A 22,109-nucleotide genomic window follows, 5' to 3' on the forward strand; every position below is an offset into this window, starting at 1 on the left:
TGCATGCACACTTGCACAGTATTCAGTATTAGATAGGAATGATCGGTAAGACCGTGAAGGTCATCTAGTCTGATCACACCAGCATCAAACAGGTACACTTGACTCTGAACAGTCTGGCTGTAAAAATGTTAGTTAAAAAAAGAACATTCTTGAAAATATCAGTGCGATGGTGTGCTTTGCGACATTTCAAATTGGACATTTCCGATCCTAAATTGGCTGCACAATTGGACTGATATATGCTGGATTTCCAACGAAGCAAGCAAAATAACTGAAAAATTCAGACTCCTTCCTTTCTCTAGTTATATTGTTACTAGTTCGGTTCAGTTTATTAACTATTAACTAGAAAGCATAACTTGCACCATTTACAATCAATTTAGATTTTAGATGCACACCTGAGACCAAACTAGCAAATGGGTCAGTCAGTATACTCAGTGGTGGCCCTACGAACGAGGGGGCCCTGGGCGAGACTTACCGGGGGGGGGGGGCCTATAAGCATCTAACCGTAACTTCTGGGGGGCTCCGCCCCCGACCCCCCTTTTGCATCTCTAATTATTATTATTATTATCTATCTTTCACCACGGTAAGGTTCGGACAGGTGCTGGATTCGGCCATGTCGATTATTGCACGTCTGCAAGGATAGACTACATCAAAACTAAGTAATTCCACCGCATGCAGAGACGTGATGATTATCGGGATACGGGACTTTTCTAACAAATGCAGAGATTTGATGATGATTGACACATCTGTACGGAATCGTATTCTTGCTTGGTACACGGATTTCCATGTTTATTCGTTATTATCCTTGAAAAAAGCGCATCATCCAAATAGGGGGGCCCTTCGACCAGGGGGGGGGGGGGGCTCCGGGTGACCGCCCACCTCGCCCACCTCAAAAGCCACCACTGAGTATACTATCATTTGCATCTATGAACAGCTGTTAAAATCCCCAGAAAGTTGGTAAGTCAGCAACAATTCTAAAGTTTCTGAATGGTTGCCGTCAATTCATGTGATTTTAACCAATAATAGTAGCATCTTGTGAGTTACATCGGATTCAAAGCTAGCTTTTAAACAACGAGTTACGCATCCTGCTCCAGCTCCGGTAAAACTGCATGGCCCCAGTACCCCGGTTCCTTGCTCAGGCCACAGAGCCCAGGCAGAAAGGGCTCTGGTAAACATCAAATATGATAACCGATAAAACTTCGTATCAGTATAATCTCAGTTGACAAGAAAAAACACCAGTGCTTGCAGTATTATCATAATGGACGACTATATATCTTGTAGTTAGTATTCTGGTCTAGCGTCACTCTCATGACAAATGTTATAATAGTATATTTCTGACCAATTGTATTTGTGATTTAGTTCTGATGTCTGTTATGTCTCGATTGTATGCATGACACTGCATAATTAATCAAAATTGATATTAATCAAACAAATATAAAACCTTACTGCATTCATTGTCACTTCATAAACTAAAGTCTCGGTTACCGGTTGTCGCGGGTAGGTCCTTCACCCAAACTTTTCCCGGGCGTCTAATGGAGCACGGAGTGTGAAATTGCAAATCTGCCGATGATACAATATATCTTAATTTGAAAAATATTTTTCATGCCTAATGCATTGATGGCCCTACACGATTTCCCAAAAGATTTATTTAACCAGCTAACAAGTTATTGAAAACACTCCGAAAATATATTGCAATATTCAAACCGAGTAATCATGAGTGACTTCACGAGGGTGAAATTGGCACTGCCGAAACACTTGCGCACACGATTCGTGCTGGTCAAGGAAAAAATTGGTAAAAATTGCCAACACCGGACATGTTTCGCTGTGGTCTTGTCAAGCGAATAACGTTATTAGTATGTTAAATAAACATTCTACTTTGTCCGACTTTTAAGCGTTAATTCCTATTCCCAAGACGCTCATTACATTGACGGATTGAAAATTTTTCCATACACAAGGAAGTGAGAAATTATTGTTATCATTTTTCTTCTCCGCTTTTAATAATTTATTGTTTCCAACCATAAGGTAGAATGTCGAAAAGTTAGTTCAAATATTTACTCGGCGAGTTTCAAGGCAAAATACATCCTAATTCGATAAGAACTCTGTTTGCTTTAAAGTCTGAAATGAGACGTTGAACAAATTGAGACAAAAGTTGAATTATTAGAAGCGATCGTTATTCCCAAAAGAAATCAGTTACGTTTACATATTTATGCTTTCTTTCCGGAGAAAATATATCGGATTGGAATGTGGCAGAATTGCAACCGCTTATATTAGATATAGCCGCCGATTTAGATCCTCACAATAGAAGTGATATTGGAGTGAATCAGAATCTAAGGTTAGAAACAAGGACAGAGGATGAAACATTCAAACGGATACCGAGGGTATCAGTTGGTATAATAATTATCTCTTCAACTCGCAAGTTATAATAATATATTTACCATCGATACGCGAAACAATTCATATACGCACCAGATTCCTAATTTCGCTCGACTAATGTTTTATAGAGTATAACGAATTATTAATTCTGTGGATTGCACCGGTAAATACTAATTGATAATAAAAAATGCGAAGGGCTGCGTAGTTTGGTTTGGCGCTGAAACTGTTTAAGTCATAGCTATGTACCTAACTATTTGTCATAGAGCGCAAATTATATGCTGGAATATAGAAGTCTCAAATATACACAGTTATGCACTCCAAGAACTGTTACATATTTATTTTCTGTGCATCACTGGTTGTATAGAGAGCATCCACACTGGATACTGTGGTATGTTTAGTTGTGTACTGTGAATTTTGCACCCTCCATTTTTGGGTGATATGTTGCATTGTAACCGCATTACTTCATTACTAATGGTGTCGGAATGACGAGACTTTGTCTACAATTTAGCCTAAATTGTCAATGTCATAGGTACGATGTCAAATATCAATATTACCTCTCAGCATCAACCAACATTCTCTGCCTTATTGCCGCATTATCGTTTGCATTAGATTTTCCAACCAAGTCCCAGTGGATGATTACAATCTGTTTCGACACGTTTCCGCGATATTTTAATTCGGCGATAGAGCGCGAAAATGCGGAAATTTACTAAAAAAAGGTATAATCCCGTACGAAAGGCGCGTTGATGAGTTAAGGGTAATATCGTAATGGATGATATCGAGAATTTTTTGGTTTTCGAAAAGGCCGGCGCGCGCCTAATCGATTCACGAGGCCTGCGAGATCACATCTCTAACGTATTAGCGTAATCTCTCTGAAATATCATCGTGTATTTCAATCAAAACATCTAAAGCGGGTCTTTTTTCTCGTGTATACCAATGCATATGTTCCACCAATCAAACATTATCGCCCATTTACTTGGCCGTGCGTCACAACGAATGACAAGTATGCGTCATGTCTAAAGCTTAAAAAAACGCGTAATTGATTGGAGTTCGACACCTTAGCAGCGAAATACCTTTTCCGCCGCGCATAAACCCAAAACGCCGACGCGGTGGCGTATTTTGCGGATGTAAAAACATCTTACCACCAGAACACCGATCGGAACTCGCGAGTGTCGCTTTTATGAGAGCGCGAAAGGTTAACCAGAGGCATCGGTTAAAATGGCGCGTGGTGTACTGTGGCGTAGCCCATAATTTAATTTCCTGTGGGCCTCACAGGAAAAGTCGTTTGTATATTTAGTATAGTTATCAATAATATTAATAAAGGTTTTCAGTGGCACCGATCGCCTGTTAAGGTCTTGTGTGCCACAGAATTTAGTATAGTTACTGGTTACTGTAGGACTGTCAAAGTTTCATTACTCGGGTTACATGCTGTTGGCTTTTTACGAAATAATATTTCACTGCTCACCCACAATTGTATAATATTCCCATGTTATTCCAAGTGATTGCAATTCGGCAAACGAAAAAAAGTTACTAATCCTCGAAGCAAGATGATCAAAATATAAAATGGAATGTCGACTCTATAAAAAAATCTTTCCACCTCGATTTCCATTTCGGGATTGTAAACTATTAGGTATTGATATGAGAGAGGTCCTAATACGGAGCATAATTCGTTTTTATACACTGGATTCTCTTTGCGTTGCGGCCTGCTTAGCGGTTAGACCGTTTCAGGATAACAGTGTGTTCGCATCTAGATTTTGATAGCGATGCATGCATTGATATTAAAGTTATGATACGAAATTTCGCTAGAACACGGATTACGGTACTCATCGGAGCACTTGTACATTGTACATGAAGGATCAGTTGAGTGCACGATCCGCGTGCGTATGATAAATGGTAACATTTCCACTGATCCGCCGAGGGTATCAGTTTTCGGAAGCGGTTCGCGTTGATTAAAATCTCACAACATCTAGCCTGGGAAGAGAACTTCTGCCATTAGTGGACGTTTGGTAGGTTGCAAGTGATAGCAATCGATTACTTCAACGTGTTATTGTCTGTTTACCACTAAATTATACTTTCCGTCGCTCGCGCTGTGATTCCGGATGGATCCGGCACGCAACGCTACTCAACGTCTGCGCATATTCAAATCAATTCGAATCGGCGAGGTCACCGATAACCGCGCAATGCATTTGACAACATATTCATCATTTAGTTAACAGCTAACAGTCGTCAAACTAAAGACGAATGTCTTTAGTTTTTAGAATTTAGAGCAGTAGCGGCGTACGCTTCTAAATTTTACTGTGGCACCAGATGCCAAATAGGCAATGGTATTAGCCTGTGCATTTACGATGCGTTGTATTGTGAGGCAAAGCTACTGCAGTTTATGTGTTGCTAATATCATCATCATTTTATATCGCTAGGTTCGTAGGCGTACTCGTATTAAAACTAGTCGCAATACGACGGCGCGGTTTACTGGGAATTCACGCGGAGCGTTCTTTATGAGGCCATCAACCCCAACGTCATCCGAGATGGAGGTTGCCGACTCTCCCCGATTCACTGTACAACAAATACTGCTTCTACAAAAGCTAAAGCAGAGCGGGTTGTCTAAAGAGCAAATCCTGCAAGGTCTCGAAGAGATTGACAAAATCGACGACCTACCAGCATGGTAAGAACAGTAACTATCAAAGTAACATGTGATATACTGGTAATCCGCGTATGCTTGCAGCAGCCCAACAGAACAACCGAAAACGAAGCTCAGCAAATCCCCGTCGCCGGCCCTACCGAAGCAGCAGATCATGAACGGCGGCCGGCTGGCAGCATCGCGGGACGAGAACGCACTGCAAGACCACGCGATTCATCGCAGAAGTCCGACCTCGCCGCAGGTATAACAGTAGCATGGCGATCGCGCTATCAATCCTCGGAGACAATAATGTTTTCTGTAAACAGTCGACCACGCCACCGACCGGGAATCCGCGAGCCAAACTAATGCAGGCGCATCCTTTTCATCAAACCCCGCACCTGATGTTTCCAGCACACTTACAGGTGCGTATTGCATTTCGAGTGTTGCCTGTTGTGGGGCTGGCTATTAATTACTATTATCGTTACCAGAATCCTAATCAGATAGCGTTGCTTCATCCCGGAGCCGCTACAAACTGGACAAGTTCAAGAGCGATGACAAGCCTGTTGAACGGTTTTCCTCATCACAACATACCGCAGACGATGTATCCCTCTTTGATAAACGGAAGGCCCAGTCCTGGTTTGTGTTGATTTATCTGATCACGTTATATGGGCCGGAATAATCTGTAGACTTATATGTCGCATTGGGCATTCTTACGCGGACTGGATAATAGCTTGGTTGGTCAATTGTGAGTCGATCACACCCAACGATATTTCTCAGTGTCGTTCAACGAACACGATGTATGGTAACTTGACCGAAAGCTTTTTCGGGTACAATTGCGGTTAATTAGTAATTAATACAGTGAGTCACCGCGAATTCAATATTACGAGGTGCGATAATACTCGCCGATTTAACGCGGATTGGTCCGCTAAGAATTCCAAATCGAGTTCGATTGAGCGTTAAAATTGTTCCAAGTGTAATTACGTCGCAGGTTAATCATACAAACTTATTTCAGAATTACATAGAATCGTGATGCGTATTAATTCTACAATGTTGCCTCTATTATTAGAAAGGTGTAATTATTATCAATGCTAAGAAGTAGCTATATATTTATAGCGTATTGTAAAATCACATGCACTGACATTTTTAATTGTATATTGGCTTCAAGAGAACACTGCAGAATCCATTTTACTTCGTGCTCCGAATATTCTTTTACAAAATCCTGATATCGTCGCAGTTGTGACGTCCAGGGTAGAAATTTAGCCCACACCGATTTACTCCGGCTACGCCCCCGATTTGAACTCGTGCGAAATATGTCAACGACCACGACCATTGCAAGCAGTATGTAAATTACCACGACGATTCGGTTTTATCTGATATCCCTAGAGTTTCACAAAGGTCTGTGCATTAGCGTTAACTTTGCGCTTAATTGCGCTATTATCATCGCGAGGGGAGATTTCTACGACAAATATTGTCGAGATACCACGATTTGGGAAGTTTTCTTCGTCATTTTTCTAGATCGTTACCGATGCACTGTTTACCGCGTGTAAATTGGTAATCTAGATTAAGGGGCAACACTGTAACAGCGATACCGGCGGTTTGAAACCGAATAAGAAAGTCCCTGTTCCTGTCCACAGGTATGTCCGGCGTGTTCGGAGCACCGAATGGCAACGCCATTGTGGAAATAGATGGCGAAAAGATTGATATCACAGACGAACTGGACGAGCTCTTTCGACGTGACCAGGCTCAGGTCAAGGAGGATATAAGGAAATTCATAAACGAACGCCACATCTCGCAGTCGGCGATCGCTAAGGCAACAGGAAACGGTAAGGATAGATCTAATGTCGAGCTGATGCTTCCAGAGTTGGTCAGTAACGGAGTGCTCCACTTACTCGGAGTACTCAAGTTGATTTCGTCTATCCATACCTGATTACGTTTTAGAGTACTTCCACTTATACTTGAGCTTATGAAAAATAGATTCATATTGAAATTAACCGGAATATTTTCGACTGACACTCTAAGAGGTAATCGTCAGCAAGTAGTAGAGAATTGAGTAGTGAACATTTTTAGTCAAAAGTAGATACGCGTTATGATTTGAGCTTGCATCACTATATGGGGATGTAATTGTCATAAGAGCAGCGTGAAATAGGCCCTGTATCACAATATACTTGAAAATTTGTAGTTTCAGCAGTCCTTTGCATTAGTCGCCAAGATACTCCTTGGTATTAAGAACGTGTAGCCATACCTCAAATGGACTGATATGTGACCCCTCTACAAAATCGACTTTTTGAAACTACCGGAGTACTTTCCGACCCTTCATTTTCTATTTCCACTCGGAGTAATTTTGGCAGGTCATGAAAATCACTAATTCTGATTTTAATTGAGTAACTATATAAGTGAGTACTTTGACCACCTCTGATTGCCACTCACATTTTCGATTTTGGACGACGCCATCATGTCGTCGCGGCAGTGACGTAACAGTGGGTGCGTGATGTGCAGTGGCGTAAAGCCAATGGGGAGAACTGCGCCTTTCCACTCAAATTTACACTTTATAGTGTCATCAATGTGAATCTTTGATCTCGCGCCAATGCTGAAAAAAATTCCGGCCTTCCTAAAAACTTCATTGCTCCTTCCAAATTTTCATCATACCTATGCCTTTATAGTGATATATATAAGAGTGGTTTTAAAATTTCACCCGTAACAATTATGTGTGCCATAACCGTCAATTGATAATTTATAAATGTTTTAATCGACTCATTGCAAAGATGCAAATTTCATCTAACTATACTTACGTGAACATGAACGCGCATACAATGAAGCCCCCCAAAAAATCTAAGGCTATGAACAAGGCCTTTTGCGTATCGGGTTCTGGTTCTGGTTCATGACCCAGTGTATTTCCAAGTGTTCACCGTGTAGTTCATATCTGAATATACACAGCTCATGGATATTATTATGAAACCTTGCTTGCTACTTTTCGTGAATAATACGGACGGGCGATATTCATCTCCACGTATTACAGTCATACTAAAGCGCAGCGGTTGAAATTCAAGTCCTCATTGTGTATATTCGAGAATGGTTTTATTATCCGTAGTAATCAACAAAATCGTCGGAAACCGAGGCCGGGTCGCGTGTCGCGTTGAGTAAACGATGTCACAAATCGTGCTAGTTCAAATCTCGAAATAATACGATCACAACCATACGGTTATTTATCAATATTAATCCAGACATCACTTCTAATTAATAGATATTGTTCGCGACGCAAAAGAGAACGTGCGTCTCCGAGGGAAGTGCCAAGATCGCTTTTATTGATGGTAAAAATCGATTAACTGAAATTAAAACGTGAATGCTGGTTGGTGGTCGCTTTGCGACCCATACTCGTTCCGATTCTCTGCAATAATCCGTTTACGGCGTGTCACTTGTGTGGATTTTTTCTGAAGCTGACAGAATCGAAGCGAGGCTCGCATGAATTGCAATAATTGTATAAATAATAATATATTGGTCCTCAAATATTCACCACACACTCTATAGCCAAGCGTAGTTGATGAGTGATAGTGCTCTCTACCACTGAACCCGAAGGCAAAACGAGAAATCGAATTTGAAAAATAACGTTTCGAACAGCAATGTAAGACGTGCATTTGATGACATTGATTATTATTATTTGACTATGGCACGCCAAATTCTACCCATCAGTTCTGAAATGAACTCTAATTCTTCTGTTAGTGATACAGGAGGTGGAAGTCAAAGCATAATCATATATTGAACGGCGAAGTCGTAATTTCCATGAATGACCGGCTGTGCCCCCCATACGTTATACGTATATCATTGTGTCATGCAAATGTATCATTTAAAAGAGTACGTCGGAATTCAGTGATCTTGAGCTCAGTTTCAATGGGCGTACAGTACAGGTAATCAAAGTTTGCGGAAGCCGGCAATGAAGTGACTTCACATACTCGCAGTGACGTAACAAAACAATATGATGTCTCAGCTCCGTGACACATCAAATGAATAGAAAGCCACACTGCCACGATTTCAGAATTGAATTATGGCAAGAGCGAGTTTCCCCCCTTCTGACTCCCCCGCAGAACGATTACAAACGCCGTCAACATGAAATATCCTTTTATTTCAGTAACTAACGATCTGTATATTTACAGCAATTAGCCAAAGCTACATTTCCCAATGGCTCGCCCAACCGCAAGATATCAGCGGGCAAAAGAAGAAGGCCATGTACACATGGTATCTCATCGAAAAACGCAAGCCGCCAGGAATAGGCGGTACGTATGCCACCGTATTAGCAGCAGCTGTTGTTTTCATTGCCATTATAATCCTTTTTGCACCCGAAATCCACCGAATGCCCAGCCTCGCGACGACCTAAATGACGTGACGTGACCTACGTAACAATCTGGTAGTTGAAGCATTGCACTTCCGGTAACAGAATCGAGAAAATATTTCTATTGCTTGTCTAATTACGATCCAATTATCATCTCGCGACATGGCGTGAAGTCACATCTAAATATTTCAACCCGTGCTTACTCGACCTAATTGGTGAACGGAGTAATGGCGTTTGCACCACGGTTTAGCCGATTAGCTACCTTACACCTGGCATATTACCAGTCTTCGTGTGTTTGAATGTGACTAATGGCAAGGGTAATTTGGGAAGGAATATCGCGTATATTCACACGGCTACGTAATGACGGAGATGCCGATTGTTGAAAATGTTTTAACGCCTCAGAATGTTAATAACACTCGAACTCCGTCATTAAAAGTCGTGGAAATTTTGGTATTACTTGGAATGAATTCTCTATCCTTGCATATAGCGGTATATCAGGTATCAGCTCCATATTAAATCCAATAGGTCGTCGGAAGTAACTATTGCAGATCATTACAAAGCATCATTTGATCGAGCCCATTATAGCAACCGTAGTGCCAACGTGGGCCAAATAAACCCAATACGAGATAACAATCTGAAGTGTCGAATTGATCATGTTAGGGCGAGTCCTTTATAGTCTGAACTGGTTCGACGTTGACAAATGGGATTGATATTTAAAATATAGGGCTCTTGAAGAATTTCGTATATTGCGATAGTAAGGTAGGTACTAGTTGGGCTCATGATCACATGTATAGAAACTGTGGACTGACGAATGAGTATAGTCTACGAACAGGTACAGATACTAGGGATGGTGTGAACCTCTGAAAGGTTCGGGTTCGTGTGAACGCGAACCTTTTTGAAAGGTTCTGTGTGAACACGAACGTGAACCTCGTGACGTCATATTGCTAGTTCCAACCCTATCTTTCAATGAAGTGATAGCCTATATTAATGTACACGATACCTAGCGAAGACTCGGGCCACATAATGTCGCATTGCTGAAGTACATATTGGCGTTTTAAACGTCGCTAAATGTATCAACCGCGGTTATCAAAGGATATAATAATCTCATAAAATCAATACATTCCGTCGCTTTGCCAACAATTTCGATGAGGACTTACCATGAAATATACGCTTACGCCTCAATGGTCTTAGCCAGACCGGACAATGTGTTCGGAGTCTGAGTATTGCTACATTGATGTTGAGCAGAGTGTAAGACGGGTTTCTATACTCGCTACTGATACCATAAACAACAAGTTATATAGCAGTAGCCAGCACCTTAATCGAACGAATTTGGTTTTAATGATACAGTAAAGATATGAAGTCAAGATTGACCCCGTACGCCCGCTCGATATTTTACATCAGAAAACGATATCAATGTCATTGATTGGTTGAATAAGCATCATTCGCTGACTACGTATATCGCTCGTGATGTTGTGTGATTGCGGGTCAAGCTCACAGCGGAGAGTCACTAAATATTAAAAACGGAAAGCTGAATATTTCGAGAAATTTTTGGTAACAAAAAACAAGTAAAACTTTATCCGTTGTCATAGTGTATGCTCGTTTAGTGTTGATTTTTTATGCTGCAAGCGCCATGCATAGAGTGACCCGCAGTTGAAATGCAATAAACTTGAACCAAAGATCTTATAATTAAGTGCAATTTACAATTTACCAAAAAGGTTCACAGTGCAGAACCTACCAAGGTTCTGTTGTGAACGCGAACCTCTAAATTTCCGAGGTTCACACACAGAACACGAACGTGAACCTCACGTTCACACCATCCCTAACAGATACAACCACCCTTCCAGTATCGCAACAATAATAATGGAATTTTTGGCATAACGACCTTTATGGCTGATATGATAACCAGCGTATTCGTCGCATGGGACATTATAGGCCTACTGACCGCGCCATACTTCATGAGAAAATTAAGCAACATGAAGACATATTGCCAGGAGACCTCTCTAAAACGATTTCCTTCGTATAATTGGCATAAATGCAATGAACACCGAATAGTTGTGTGACTGATCTTATGCAGAGCAGGACCAATATTGAACATATAGTCCTTCGCAGACGAAGCAAGCGTATACCCTTTTGTGATACTTCGATAAACGAAAAATACATATATCAAATTAGTAACGATGATACTGAACGAGGCAACTGAATTTGAATAAATGATGCGCGTATCAAAATGGAAGTCTTGAGGGACTTGCGGGACGGCCTTGTTATAAAACCAGACGCGCTGCATCTGTTGCCGGGAATATGTAAGACATCGTTACTAGGCCAAGTTGGTTCTGTAGGATTCACCTGTCGCGCCATCAATTTATCACAACAGTTATGTGCAAATAGAGTCGTGTCGATGACAAACATAGCTGTTGTAGGTTGTCAGTAATCTGTCCTATATTACGGGCAGATTGTGGGAAGGTTGTACTCAAATCCAGACCAATGTAGCTCCGGTTAGTGATTTGTAATTTGGAGTCCTTGCTCTACATCAGTGCTTTGAAACCCTGTTTAGCTCGCGAACCACTTTCAGCGTGAGTTTCCTTGTGCGACCCACAATGAGTTGTGATTAAATGAATGAAAACAAATTAATGCGAGAAGAAGCCATGTTTGCACTTGCAATTTACTATCACTGCGTATGTTGATAGGGCTGTTCAAAAATAACTATTTTTTCAGATTCCAGCCATTCACTGATTAAAATGTCAGGTTACCATAACAAAGGCTGCGCACCAAATTTGATTCAATTCTAACGAGTCTAAGCGACCGCAGAGCCAATTAATTTTTTTAATTTATTGAATAAATTAAAAAAATTCAAATATTCCTGTCAACCCCATGAAATTGTTGAGTTGTCTTCAAAAACGATGCAAAAAAAAATTGACTCAATTCCAACCGGTACAAGCGGAGTTATTTGAGTTTTTCGTTGATAATTCTCGGATTATCCTGGATCGGTGGATAATATCCGAGAATTATCAACGAAAAACTCAAATAACTCCGCTTCTACTAGTTGGAATGGAGTCAAATTTTTTTTGCATCGTTTTTGAAGACAACTCAACAATTTCATGGGGTTGACGGAAAAATTTGAACTTTTTTAAAAATTTTACGTAATAAATTAAAATGAGCTTGCATATTATATAATACGTATTATCATCAGATCAAGTCCAGGCTTTATTGGCTTGATTTTTCTATTCCGAAAAAATCCGGAAAGACCTATTTTCGACCAACCGCCACGTGCAAGATAGTCTGTATTTAAAATTCTCAGCATTGTAATGACTCGAGTCCGACTCGAGTCACGATTTTTTGGTGACTCGACTTGACTCGAGTCATTTTCTAAAATATGGAAATGAGGCGACTCGACTTGAGACAATTTGTAAAATGACTCGACTTGAACTCGAGTCATTGCGCATGACTCGAGATTCGTACGGCCAAGACAGGCATTTTATTGTAACTTCGGAAAATAGCAAGAGGTTGTTGGAGGTACACAACTTCGGTATACAAGTGAATAGTATATCCGGGTTCATTTCAAGATGAGTATAGTATTCAAAAATAGCAAGGTACCACATTATGGGTAATTCGTCTATCAGTACTGGTGTTTGTAAAATAAGGCCAGAAACTGTGTAAAGTGAAGAAACTTGGTATAGTGTGAATACAAGTCATTCAATGTCACCCGAACAAAGCTGTAAAAAGTGCGTTAAACTTAAACAGGATTGAACTCGAAATTGAACAGTGAAAACGATGACTAGTACTTGGACTCGAGTCACAACACTGTGACCCGGACTCGAATCTTTGAATCCTGACTTGGACTCGTACTTGACTCGGTGGTAAAGTGAAAATGACTGGACTTGACTCGAGTCAAAACTATAAAAGCAGATTTGACTTGTGACTAGGGACCTTGTGACTTGGTTACAACCCTGAAGATTTATTTTATAACAATTAGAAGATTACTGGCAATCCATATCAACTAAAGGCATACTGAATATATAACTGTAGCATTAAGATGTGCTCTTTGTCCCACTTGATGGGAAGTACTGCCTATCAAAATCTCACAAGTTTATGCAATTTTCATAGATTTCGGTGACACGCTCCGTTCCGACAAGAAGAACGACGCGATGCGACATTATCACTCCTTTCGTACAAACGCTGGTACATCCGAATCCAATCTCGATTGTCATTTGTGTATTCTCACTGCCGTGACCACATACCATGCCTTTCGTAGTCATTGATATGAGCGCACGAAATGCTATCAATAATGCAATCTCTCGATAAACACCGCCGTTACTCTGAGAGCAACGTTGACGGTATACACTCGCATATACCTCCTGAAAAATTCAACATTTCGACTCTATAAGGTTGATTTGACAATATTTCTCAGGCCGACACACTAACCCGAGTTGCCCACTTCACGCCTATTGGAATTAGTATACGTCAATGCTCAGCTAGTATGTTTCTACGCAAAGGCGTCGATAGTAAAATTAGGAAAACGACAGGTAAATGTTCCGGTAACGGCCTCAATCAGCGCAGTATCATCATTCGACGCGTTTGGCACGCATTGCCACAGTTTCTAAGATTATTTATTAAGGTGTGTAAACATTTCTGGTTGCTTCATCATAAACACACATGCAAAGGTTTAATTAGCAATGCAAGATGTGAAGTTATATAGTAAAGTCGTGACGAAAACAAACAACATGACTGATTGGCCGCGCCAGGGGTGGTAATTTCTATTGTGCTAATTACGCGGATGATAATGAGACTTCCCTATTTTCAGTCGCGTTGCCGTTAAAAAAAAGTCTATAGTTGACCGCTAACTCAGCCTTCCTGGAAATCCGACAGCACGACCATTTATCACTTATTCCGAGTAGAAAACTTCTGCCAAGCAAGTCTAGACGTCATGCTAAGTCATTACGTACGCCATATTGTTGCAAAGTTAATACACCTCTCGTGCGATGGTTTGTGTACTGAGTGATTCGGTCGCCGAGCCGAGGTAAATGTATAACGATCACTCGGGGGTCGTACAGTTAACTTGATTTACGATTGTGGTCAGGGTGCCCTGTGCGTATAGGCTACTTCACTCAAATATTACAATTCATGTCATCATGACAAATGATATGTCATCTAATATAAGATAACTAACTAATATTATTAACTATTTTTGCATCTTGTCTCCAGTATACTTGTATTGTATCAAGGATACATTGGGACAAGGTTATTTACACCAATCATAGATTTTACTTTGTCCTACGGGCTGTGGTATACTCCCCCTTGTTATGCCATTACTTACTTTCGATTACGTATGGGCGAATTTGAGGTCAGAGGCAGATGTGTATCAATGCGGGTATCAATGCCAAATTTCGTAGGCTATAAGTAGAAATTCTAATGGCACAGGTATACTGGATGTATGTTTGCGATTACAATTAAACGGATAATTACGAGTCCCCTTATCGTGATAGTCCACCTCTTGCGGTGATTATCAAAAAGGAGTTCGATTAGAACGACCCTAAATTGTTACGGGTGTATAGCTCGATTTATATAAATTGATGTCCTATTGATCTCAAATGCAGACTACACTTATGTTTCGGTATCAGTAAAATGTATTTTCAGGACTTGAATGGATTTGGAACACCGTAAAATCGCGTAACGCGTCACAGACCTGATTATTAGATCGTACTTTATCGTTGATCGCGTAAATATGGCGAAATATGTACATTACGTACTGCGGTTTGTTGCACTACGATAGTGTGCGCAGACTGGTTAAGGATATCATATAAATTGAACTTCACGGTTATGTACACTACAGTTTATGTTAAGTGATAGTATCTTTACGTTGGTTATTGAGAATATTTCCGTGCAAATGTCCTCGTTAACAAGTAATGGTAGATTAGATGCCGCATCCGTAACAAAATCAATTTGTTCCTATCCCCAGGCATTGCGTATCGAGGTTATGCACCCGATGTACACGTAATTCAGAGCGTTAAATGTTACTAAAAAGTTGAAATCAAGATCAAATGTCTGATCTTGATGTGCGACGCAGCACAAATTCCGTGTTGTGACTTTACTAATTTCGAAACCCTTTATTTTCAGGCCTTGGCTCAAACGGCCCGATCGTGTTTCGGAACAGCGATGTGGAGACAGATTACGCGCCGCCTATGAGTTTGAAAACAAAACGCGGGGCAAGGTACAAGAGACCAGTTTGTGTGCTTTATTGTGTTGGTTGTTATCTCGCTTGTCATCGCGATAGGTTTACTTGGCCGAAGGAATGCTTGACGATTCTGGAAAACTATTACAACTCCAATCCGTATCCGGATGAATCGAAGCGGGAGGAGATATCGGCGGCGTGTAATTCCATTATACAGACACACAAGGCCGGTACGTATTGTCTGTATTCATTTTTGATACGGATATGAATGCTCTCGATTCAGTGTTGTGGATATCATTTGATTTTTGCGTTTGGCCATTCTCACGTGCAATCACGGGTTCATTTCCAGTTTCAGTAGTTCTAGTTCTAGTTCTAGTTCTAGTTGCGCATGAAAAAGAATTAGTTTCCTAACAACTATAAAATACATGTCGTCGTTTGGCATGAATCGTGATACCTGTGTTCTTTAGTGCGATGTCACTGTTGTCATTGCTAGCTCAGAGTCATGACCATTAACAGCGGCGTAGTGAGAAACCCCGTCCATTTCAAACTTGACACGAGGTCTTTTTGAAATGTCGCTTCTATCTCCAATATTTCCTACCTCATTTGCAATTCAGCATTGTATCAGTAAATGAATGAGTTGCATCGGAACTGCAATTAGCTGTCGTTTGGTTAGTTAGTTTCGGATTGTTGAAGGTCATTAGTTCTGTAGTCCTAGTTCTAGTCGGGAGTTCTGAAAAAACGGGTGTTAGTTCCAGTTATAGTTCCAGTTGAACATTGTGAAAATTCAGTATAGTTTATACAAGTTTGCTTCTTGCATGTGAATGTCAATCCGCTATTCACGTGTTCTCGCATCTTTATATGTCTCGTGATGTCAGTATTCTCCCTTCTCCTAATTACCTAAGTAGCCAATATCTACTTGTTCCGGCGCAAGTTGACAATATGGTAAAATACATTACTGACGGATTGATGATTGCAAAAGAGTCGTACCATCAGCATGTAACATCACATGTACACCGCGCTGGCCCATAAGGACTATATCTCCACTTGCGATCAAGAATCGTTTATTCTTTACTCCAGGAATGATGATGACTGAACTGGATAAAGTTACTACTGTTAAAGTGTACAATTGGTTCGCGAACCGACGAAAAGACGACAAAAGAAGAAAGCATATAGGTATGTGATGGTAGAGGCCAGAGGGTCTGAATAGGAGTGAATGTGGGACTACAGCCATCCTCATGTAACATGTGATGGATTCTGCTATTATGCTATTCCGCCATTCTGCAAAGGTTCCTGAAGTCCCCACCCAAACACTGTCATGTCATGTCCAATCAGCATCAAAATGGGTCCTTCCCAGGACACTAAGAAATCGTATTTGCTAATAGTCACATGACAAACATATAAAGCTCACGAGCATATAGCAGGCTGGCCAGAGGTGGCCAGTAACGAAGTAGCGAACGAAGTACTTCTGCTTTTTCGGAGTGACTTAAGTAGGTTTTGCCTACTGTCAGTACCAACTAGTGGTTATGTTTTCAGGCTATTACTGCTTCTATACTAACCAGTTTTGGCGAAAAACTACGTATACCCTTTACACTTGAAGTAGAAAGTAATTCTTGGATTGGTTTGCATCACGCTGTCAGAGAAATTAACGTAACAAACGCGAGATAACCCCTGTATCATGGAAATGGAATATATTTTCGAAAACTACTATTATTGTAGTGTGATCAAGATGCATGTTGAAATTTCAAAAGTATAGCCCACTCCGACTTGCTACTAAGTTATAAAATTTCTACTTATAATTAGCATGTCATAGAAATCGAACTTCTACTTGACATTGAGTTAAATATAACCAACACTTCTACACTTCTACTTGAGTGGAAATTCTGACTACCTTGACCACATGTACGTTGCTAACTGTAACAATGAGTATGGGTGCATGCTCCCCTAATTCGGCAAACATCCCGCCGATATTTGTAACATGTTATAGAGATGGCCCAGCCGCTCGGCATGATAAATTCTCGAAGTCATACCATATATACAGGGCACTGAAGACCACACGCCACAACAAGTCAGACATCGCAATGCTTCTCTTTCACAGAGCACATCGAGTCGCTCGATCATACACTGACGAGTCCAACCCACAGAAGCAGCACTGTCTCACCAAGCAGTTCAAACCATTCAGCAGACAGCGGTCATGTTCTGGACACGCAAGAACACTCCGCAGCGTCGGAAAGGGTGAGGGTTTACTAATTCTGTTTTTCTTGTAGACGAGAAATCAGCGTTGTGACGCCCAAGAGCTTGATGCGTATGGGATGGGTTGAGGTATAGCTCATGTGTCGAAACCATGATCAGCATGACGTAGTATATGTCTAGGGATAGTACATAACCTGCGTTGTAGGCCTGTGAAGTGAACAATGCAGTATTGCGTTCGTGGCAAATCTGTCACAGCGAACCAACTATCCTTGTAACCCACTAGATGGTGTTTCCACAATCGGTAAAGCATAGAATAGCATAATTTCTGAACATATTCTTTGGTGGCCACCGTATTTCCCCTCTGAGTAGTAAAGTCTTAAACCGTGGGATGTAGAGGCCGAGTCGAGATTAGGGCCGGGCGCTGTAATGCGAGTAATCAAATCCGAATCCAAACCCAGTAAGATACCGCGTATAATACATTTTGCTGATCACGGGCACCAACGACACGGAAAATTGCCCTCTTATAACAGCGATTGAGCTGGTTTTCAAGAAACCTTTCCCGTTCAGATGCCGCCAGGCATGATGGTGATGCGCAAAAACGAAGAGCAAATGGCCCTAGCCTTACAGATGGCCGCGGTAAACCACTCCATCCTCGCCCTAGTCAACCAGCACCGCGACATCATCGGCGATCATCGCGGCATGCCCGAACCCCGTCCGGCCACGCGCGCCGACAGCGACCACGACGAAAACGACGACGAAAGCGTGGACGGCGGCAGCAGCCACGGCCACGAAAAGATGAAGGACAGCTCTCGATTTCAGGGCGGTGCGGATGGCGAGGATCACTCGCAGCAGATGGAGATTCGACAGATGGACGCGGGCGGCGCTTCGGTTACGCGGTCCCCGATACAGGCGAGGACCTAGAACGCGTGCAAGGGCGAGAGTGCCTTACGTTTTGTTGTAAAGATGATGATCACTCTATACTGTTGGTACCGGTGTTTGTCGGACTTGTAAAAACTAGTGAGGTTTCAAAACGCGGGACTGGAACTAGAACTAGTACTGCTCACCTTTCAAAACTCTCAACTAGAACTAGTACTACTCAGCTTTCAAGACTCTAGAACTAGAGCAAACGATCTTTGAAAGCCCGTAATTAACTAACTGAAACACGATTAACTACATAGTGGTTCTACGCCTAAAATCCAAACCTGGGTACGTCAATGTTAGCAGTGATGACTCCGAGCTCGCAATGGCTGCAAGAGCATCACCCAACAGAACACCGGTGACACGTTTTAGCGCAAAAAGACGACACACGTTCTCTAGTTGTTGTTCTACAACTATTATTTAGAAATGCGCAATAAGATCTGGAGCTCATAAAAACTGTAGTTAGTTGACCGTTAACTAACCAGATTGGTAATTTGTACAAGCCTGGTATTCGTAGCGGGCAAAAATAAACATCAACAATCGGTAGTGTGTAATTTTAAGCTCGGGCGCGCGCGGATTAGACTCGGTCCTACGTCCGTATCCAACAAAACAATTCTGCATGAATGGAATTACATGACATTTCCTGACAAAAACCAGATCAAAAAGTTGGCCTACACGCCCTATTGTATGTTAAATCTTGTCAATAGTTTCATCATATCGCATTTGCACTACCGATTCGAATCCATGCCCGTTGTTATTTTCTGTGACACTGACAAGAACCATTGCATGTACTTGTACATGTAATGAGAGTTGCCCGTGTAGTATCGTAAAAGACAGTAGGTGTCTGATACTCGGTGAAAATCTGTACAAGTTCGTAAATACGTGTCAATGTCTTGCATTATACCAAGGCAAAACGCTCTCTGTGAAGTTGAAAGCCTGTTTCTACCGAGTTTCCTGGTTGATAAAGCCTATCGGCGTGTTATCATTTTCGTTATAATCGCGCACTTCGGAGTATATTCACTATTCAGTTCGTAAATTTTTGACCGAAAACATATGCCGGTCATATATAGAAAACTAGCCTGTGGAAATTACCGTGATATTCGGAAACGTTTGGAATTTATTTCATATTTCACCATCGGTGAAATTATACATCCCTCAATTTCTCTAACTATCCTTGTATCTGAGTAATCATCTCGTTTGTCTTTCTGTTGTGGCATGGACTGTGTAGCTAGGACAATCTTTCGACCACCTCTAAATTGAATGCGAAGTAACAGCGCAGTAAACGCTTGCACTCCTATTGATATTTATGATTATGGGCGGGCCCTGCCGCAATGTTTGACTCTTATTTCCATGACTACATTCCTGATTTTTACGAATCTTACGTAGTTCGGCGAATCATGTTAGCGCGCGAAATAAGAAGAGCCTATTTTGAACTTGAACTGCCCTTTTCTCTTTGATAATTTATATCAGTAATAATAATTCTTTACTATTTATGACGTTGACGACAAGATATAAGGGTTGAATCGTGGATGACTAGTACTGATCCAAATGAAACGTGCAATTGTGTTATTCGTTCGATCGACGCCATAGAAGTCCATTGTTAATTGTTGATTTGCACTCTACCTCGGAGCAAATACTTCATGCTTGAAAGCCGGATCCATCGCGCCATCTAGCGTAACTGCCGTTAGACGAAATATTCGTATTTGTATCGATGTGATTTAGACCTATCTAACACAATCAATTCTTCGAACCTTTTCATCCTGTATACCCAGATAGTGTTTATATTTCGGGTCTTTCTTTTATTGAACGAATCTTGATGTGCAGCCTGAATTTCCAATGACAACGCGTCGTAGGCTAATAGTGGTGTTATCATCCTAATGTCTTTTGAAAATAGTGACTATGGTGCTACTCACGATGTCAAGGCGTGAAAATAATTGAAGTCTAGAAAAATGCATTCGCTTGCCACAAGCTCAGTATTACTATTCGTTGAAGATGTGTACATTATGATTCGAGCTTCGACAGGCATTTGATTACTAACATTTTTCCATCATTCAACTATGTGCATAAAGTTTCGTGTTTGCCTTTTTATCTCTTTATTTATCGTAAAACGGCCTATATTTTATTTATGATTTCAATGTCGAACTTGATCCCCATAAGCGGACAGTATTGTAACTCTATATGTCGGAATAAATTGCTTGACAGACGTAGGCTAAGCACTGGTTTATATGTGCGCTCTCGGTAGATAGCCTGTTGTAGGGACTGGACAATGTGGAAATGGACACCCGACACTCTGCCGTTAAAATGTACGCTCGGAGCGCACCGATATGTTAAAATCGTTGAATTTCAGAATTGAGAAGTAAGGTTGATTAAATTATATCAGTGGACAAATTTCCCCGCCGCTGAGGCTATTATCCCAGTTTTTCGGAGCTATAATTGAACTACTGGCGGCTTCTGTTACAAGTAGTACTATCGAGGTATTGCTATCCCCGCAAGTGCTACACCATAAGCGTGGTAATGCGTTTGGTATCCATGTATAAGAGCGGGACATGAACCGGAGCCGGATTGAATATATCCGGCCGGATGTTCTCATGTTTTGGCCTGAGTCGTTTTTCTGATACGACCGGGGCGGTTCGGAGCCGGAATTCACCCTCGAATCAATAGTTAAAGTGAAACGTTCGTAGAAATATACCACATGTTAAGTTCAAGTTGGCATAATTACTTCAGATAAGGGCTGGGCTTGATCATTGAGTTTTTAATTTCCTGTTTGCGTTGTTTTAATCAATATTCAATACCATCCTGTAAGGAGATGATTATTATCAGTCTTTCGGACCGGATCACGGTCATTTCTAGAATCTGTCCTAGGAGTAGGACCGGAGGCGGACCAGAGCTTTAAAAAGCAGGATCGGATTAGGACCAGTGAATTTGCCGATCCGCTCCGCACTACCATGCATGCGCCTATACGCCTCTGTATTCGTTAGTGGCGATCGTGCTTGGCCTCTTAGATGCGATGGTTAATTATATCGACAATGCGGACGTGGCCATAGTTTATTTCCAAGTAAATCTTATTAAATAGTATAGAAGCGCAGCCCGAGGTTTCAACGCGATCGCAGCAGGCTAGTTATCCGGTAGCAGAGGAAATAGCTAAAAATTGAAAACCTCACACAGAAGCGGAGAACGTTATTCTTCCGTCTTACACTAGAAATGTAAAAATACATGTTTGGAACCAAATCTGCGGAAGAATTGAAATGATTCCCATGTCAAATGATACCGTTTGTATATAGACATATTTGTGACATGTCCGCCGATGAAGATACCGTATTTTTTCTTTGAAGCAGAGCACGGCCTACTTGAGTGCTCCTAAAATGTAGAAATACTCCATGAGAGACCATGAACCTCAGGCTGCAGCATATTTTGGTAGTTTGCAGATGCCGTAAGCTAAAAAAGTTGAGAACTACTGTGCTAGTGTGCCGCGAACTATTTTTCATTTTCAAAGGATACCGCGAGGTCAAAAAGTCGAGAACCACTGC

At 41.3% G+C, this 22,109-nt stretch overlaps 1 protein-coding gene across 3 annotated transcripts; it reads left to right on the forward strand.

Moving 5' to 3' along the window:
• Positions 1-909: 909 nt before the first annotated feature.
• On the forward strand, positions 910-20,795 carry LOC145447889 (homeobox-containing protein 1-like). 3 transcript variants are annotated; one of them, XM_080326157.1, is made up of 12 exons: positions 910-5,029; positions 5,093-5,246; positions 5,311-5,406; positions 5,473-5,620; positions 6,619-6,807; positions 9,133-9,252; positions 13,410-13,484; positions 15,420-15,513; positions 15,577-15,704; positions 16,552-16,647; positions 17,570-17,706; positions 18,232-20,795. In XM_080326157.1, the coding sequence occupies exons 1-12, from the start codon at positions 4,863-4,865 to the stop codon at positions 18,583-18,585; spliced, it is 1,758 nt and encodes a 585-aa protein (XP_080182283.1). In that variant the 5' UTR covers positions 910-4,862; the 3' UTR covers positions 18,586-20,795. The 3 variants fall into 3 exon arrangements, with proteins under 3 accessions (XP_080182283.1, XP_080182282.1, XP_080182284.1); XM_080326156.1 differs by having other exon boundaries at positions 911-5,029; positions 5,090-5,246; XM_080326158.1 differs by lacking the exon at positions 13,410-13,484 and having other exon boundaries at positions 914-5,029; positions 5,090-5,246.
• Positions 20,796-22,109: the final 1,314 nt, after the last annotated feature.

The sequence above is a fragment of the Botryllus schlosseri genome, chromosome 10 (assembly GCF_051294905.1).
Source record: "Botryllus schlosseri isolate E-star chromosome 10, Bs_hap1, whole genome shotgun sequence".
Taxonomy (NCBI): domain Eukaryota; kingdom Metazoa; phylum Chordata; class Ascidiacea; order Stolidobranchia; family Styelidae; genus Botryllus; species Botryllus schlosseri.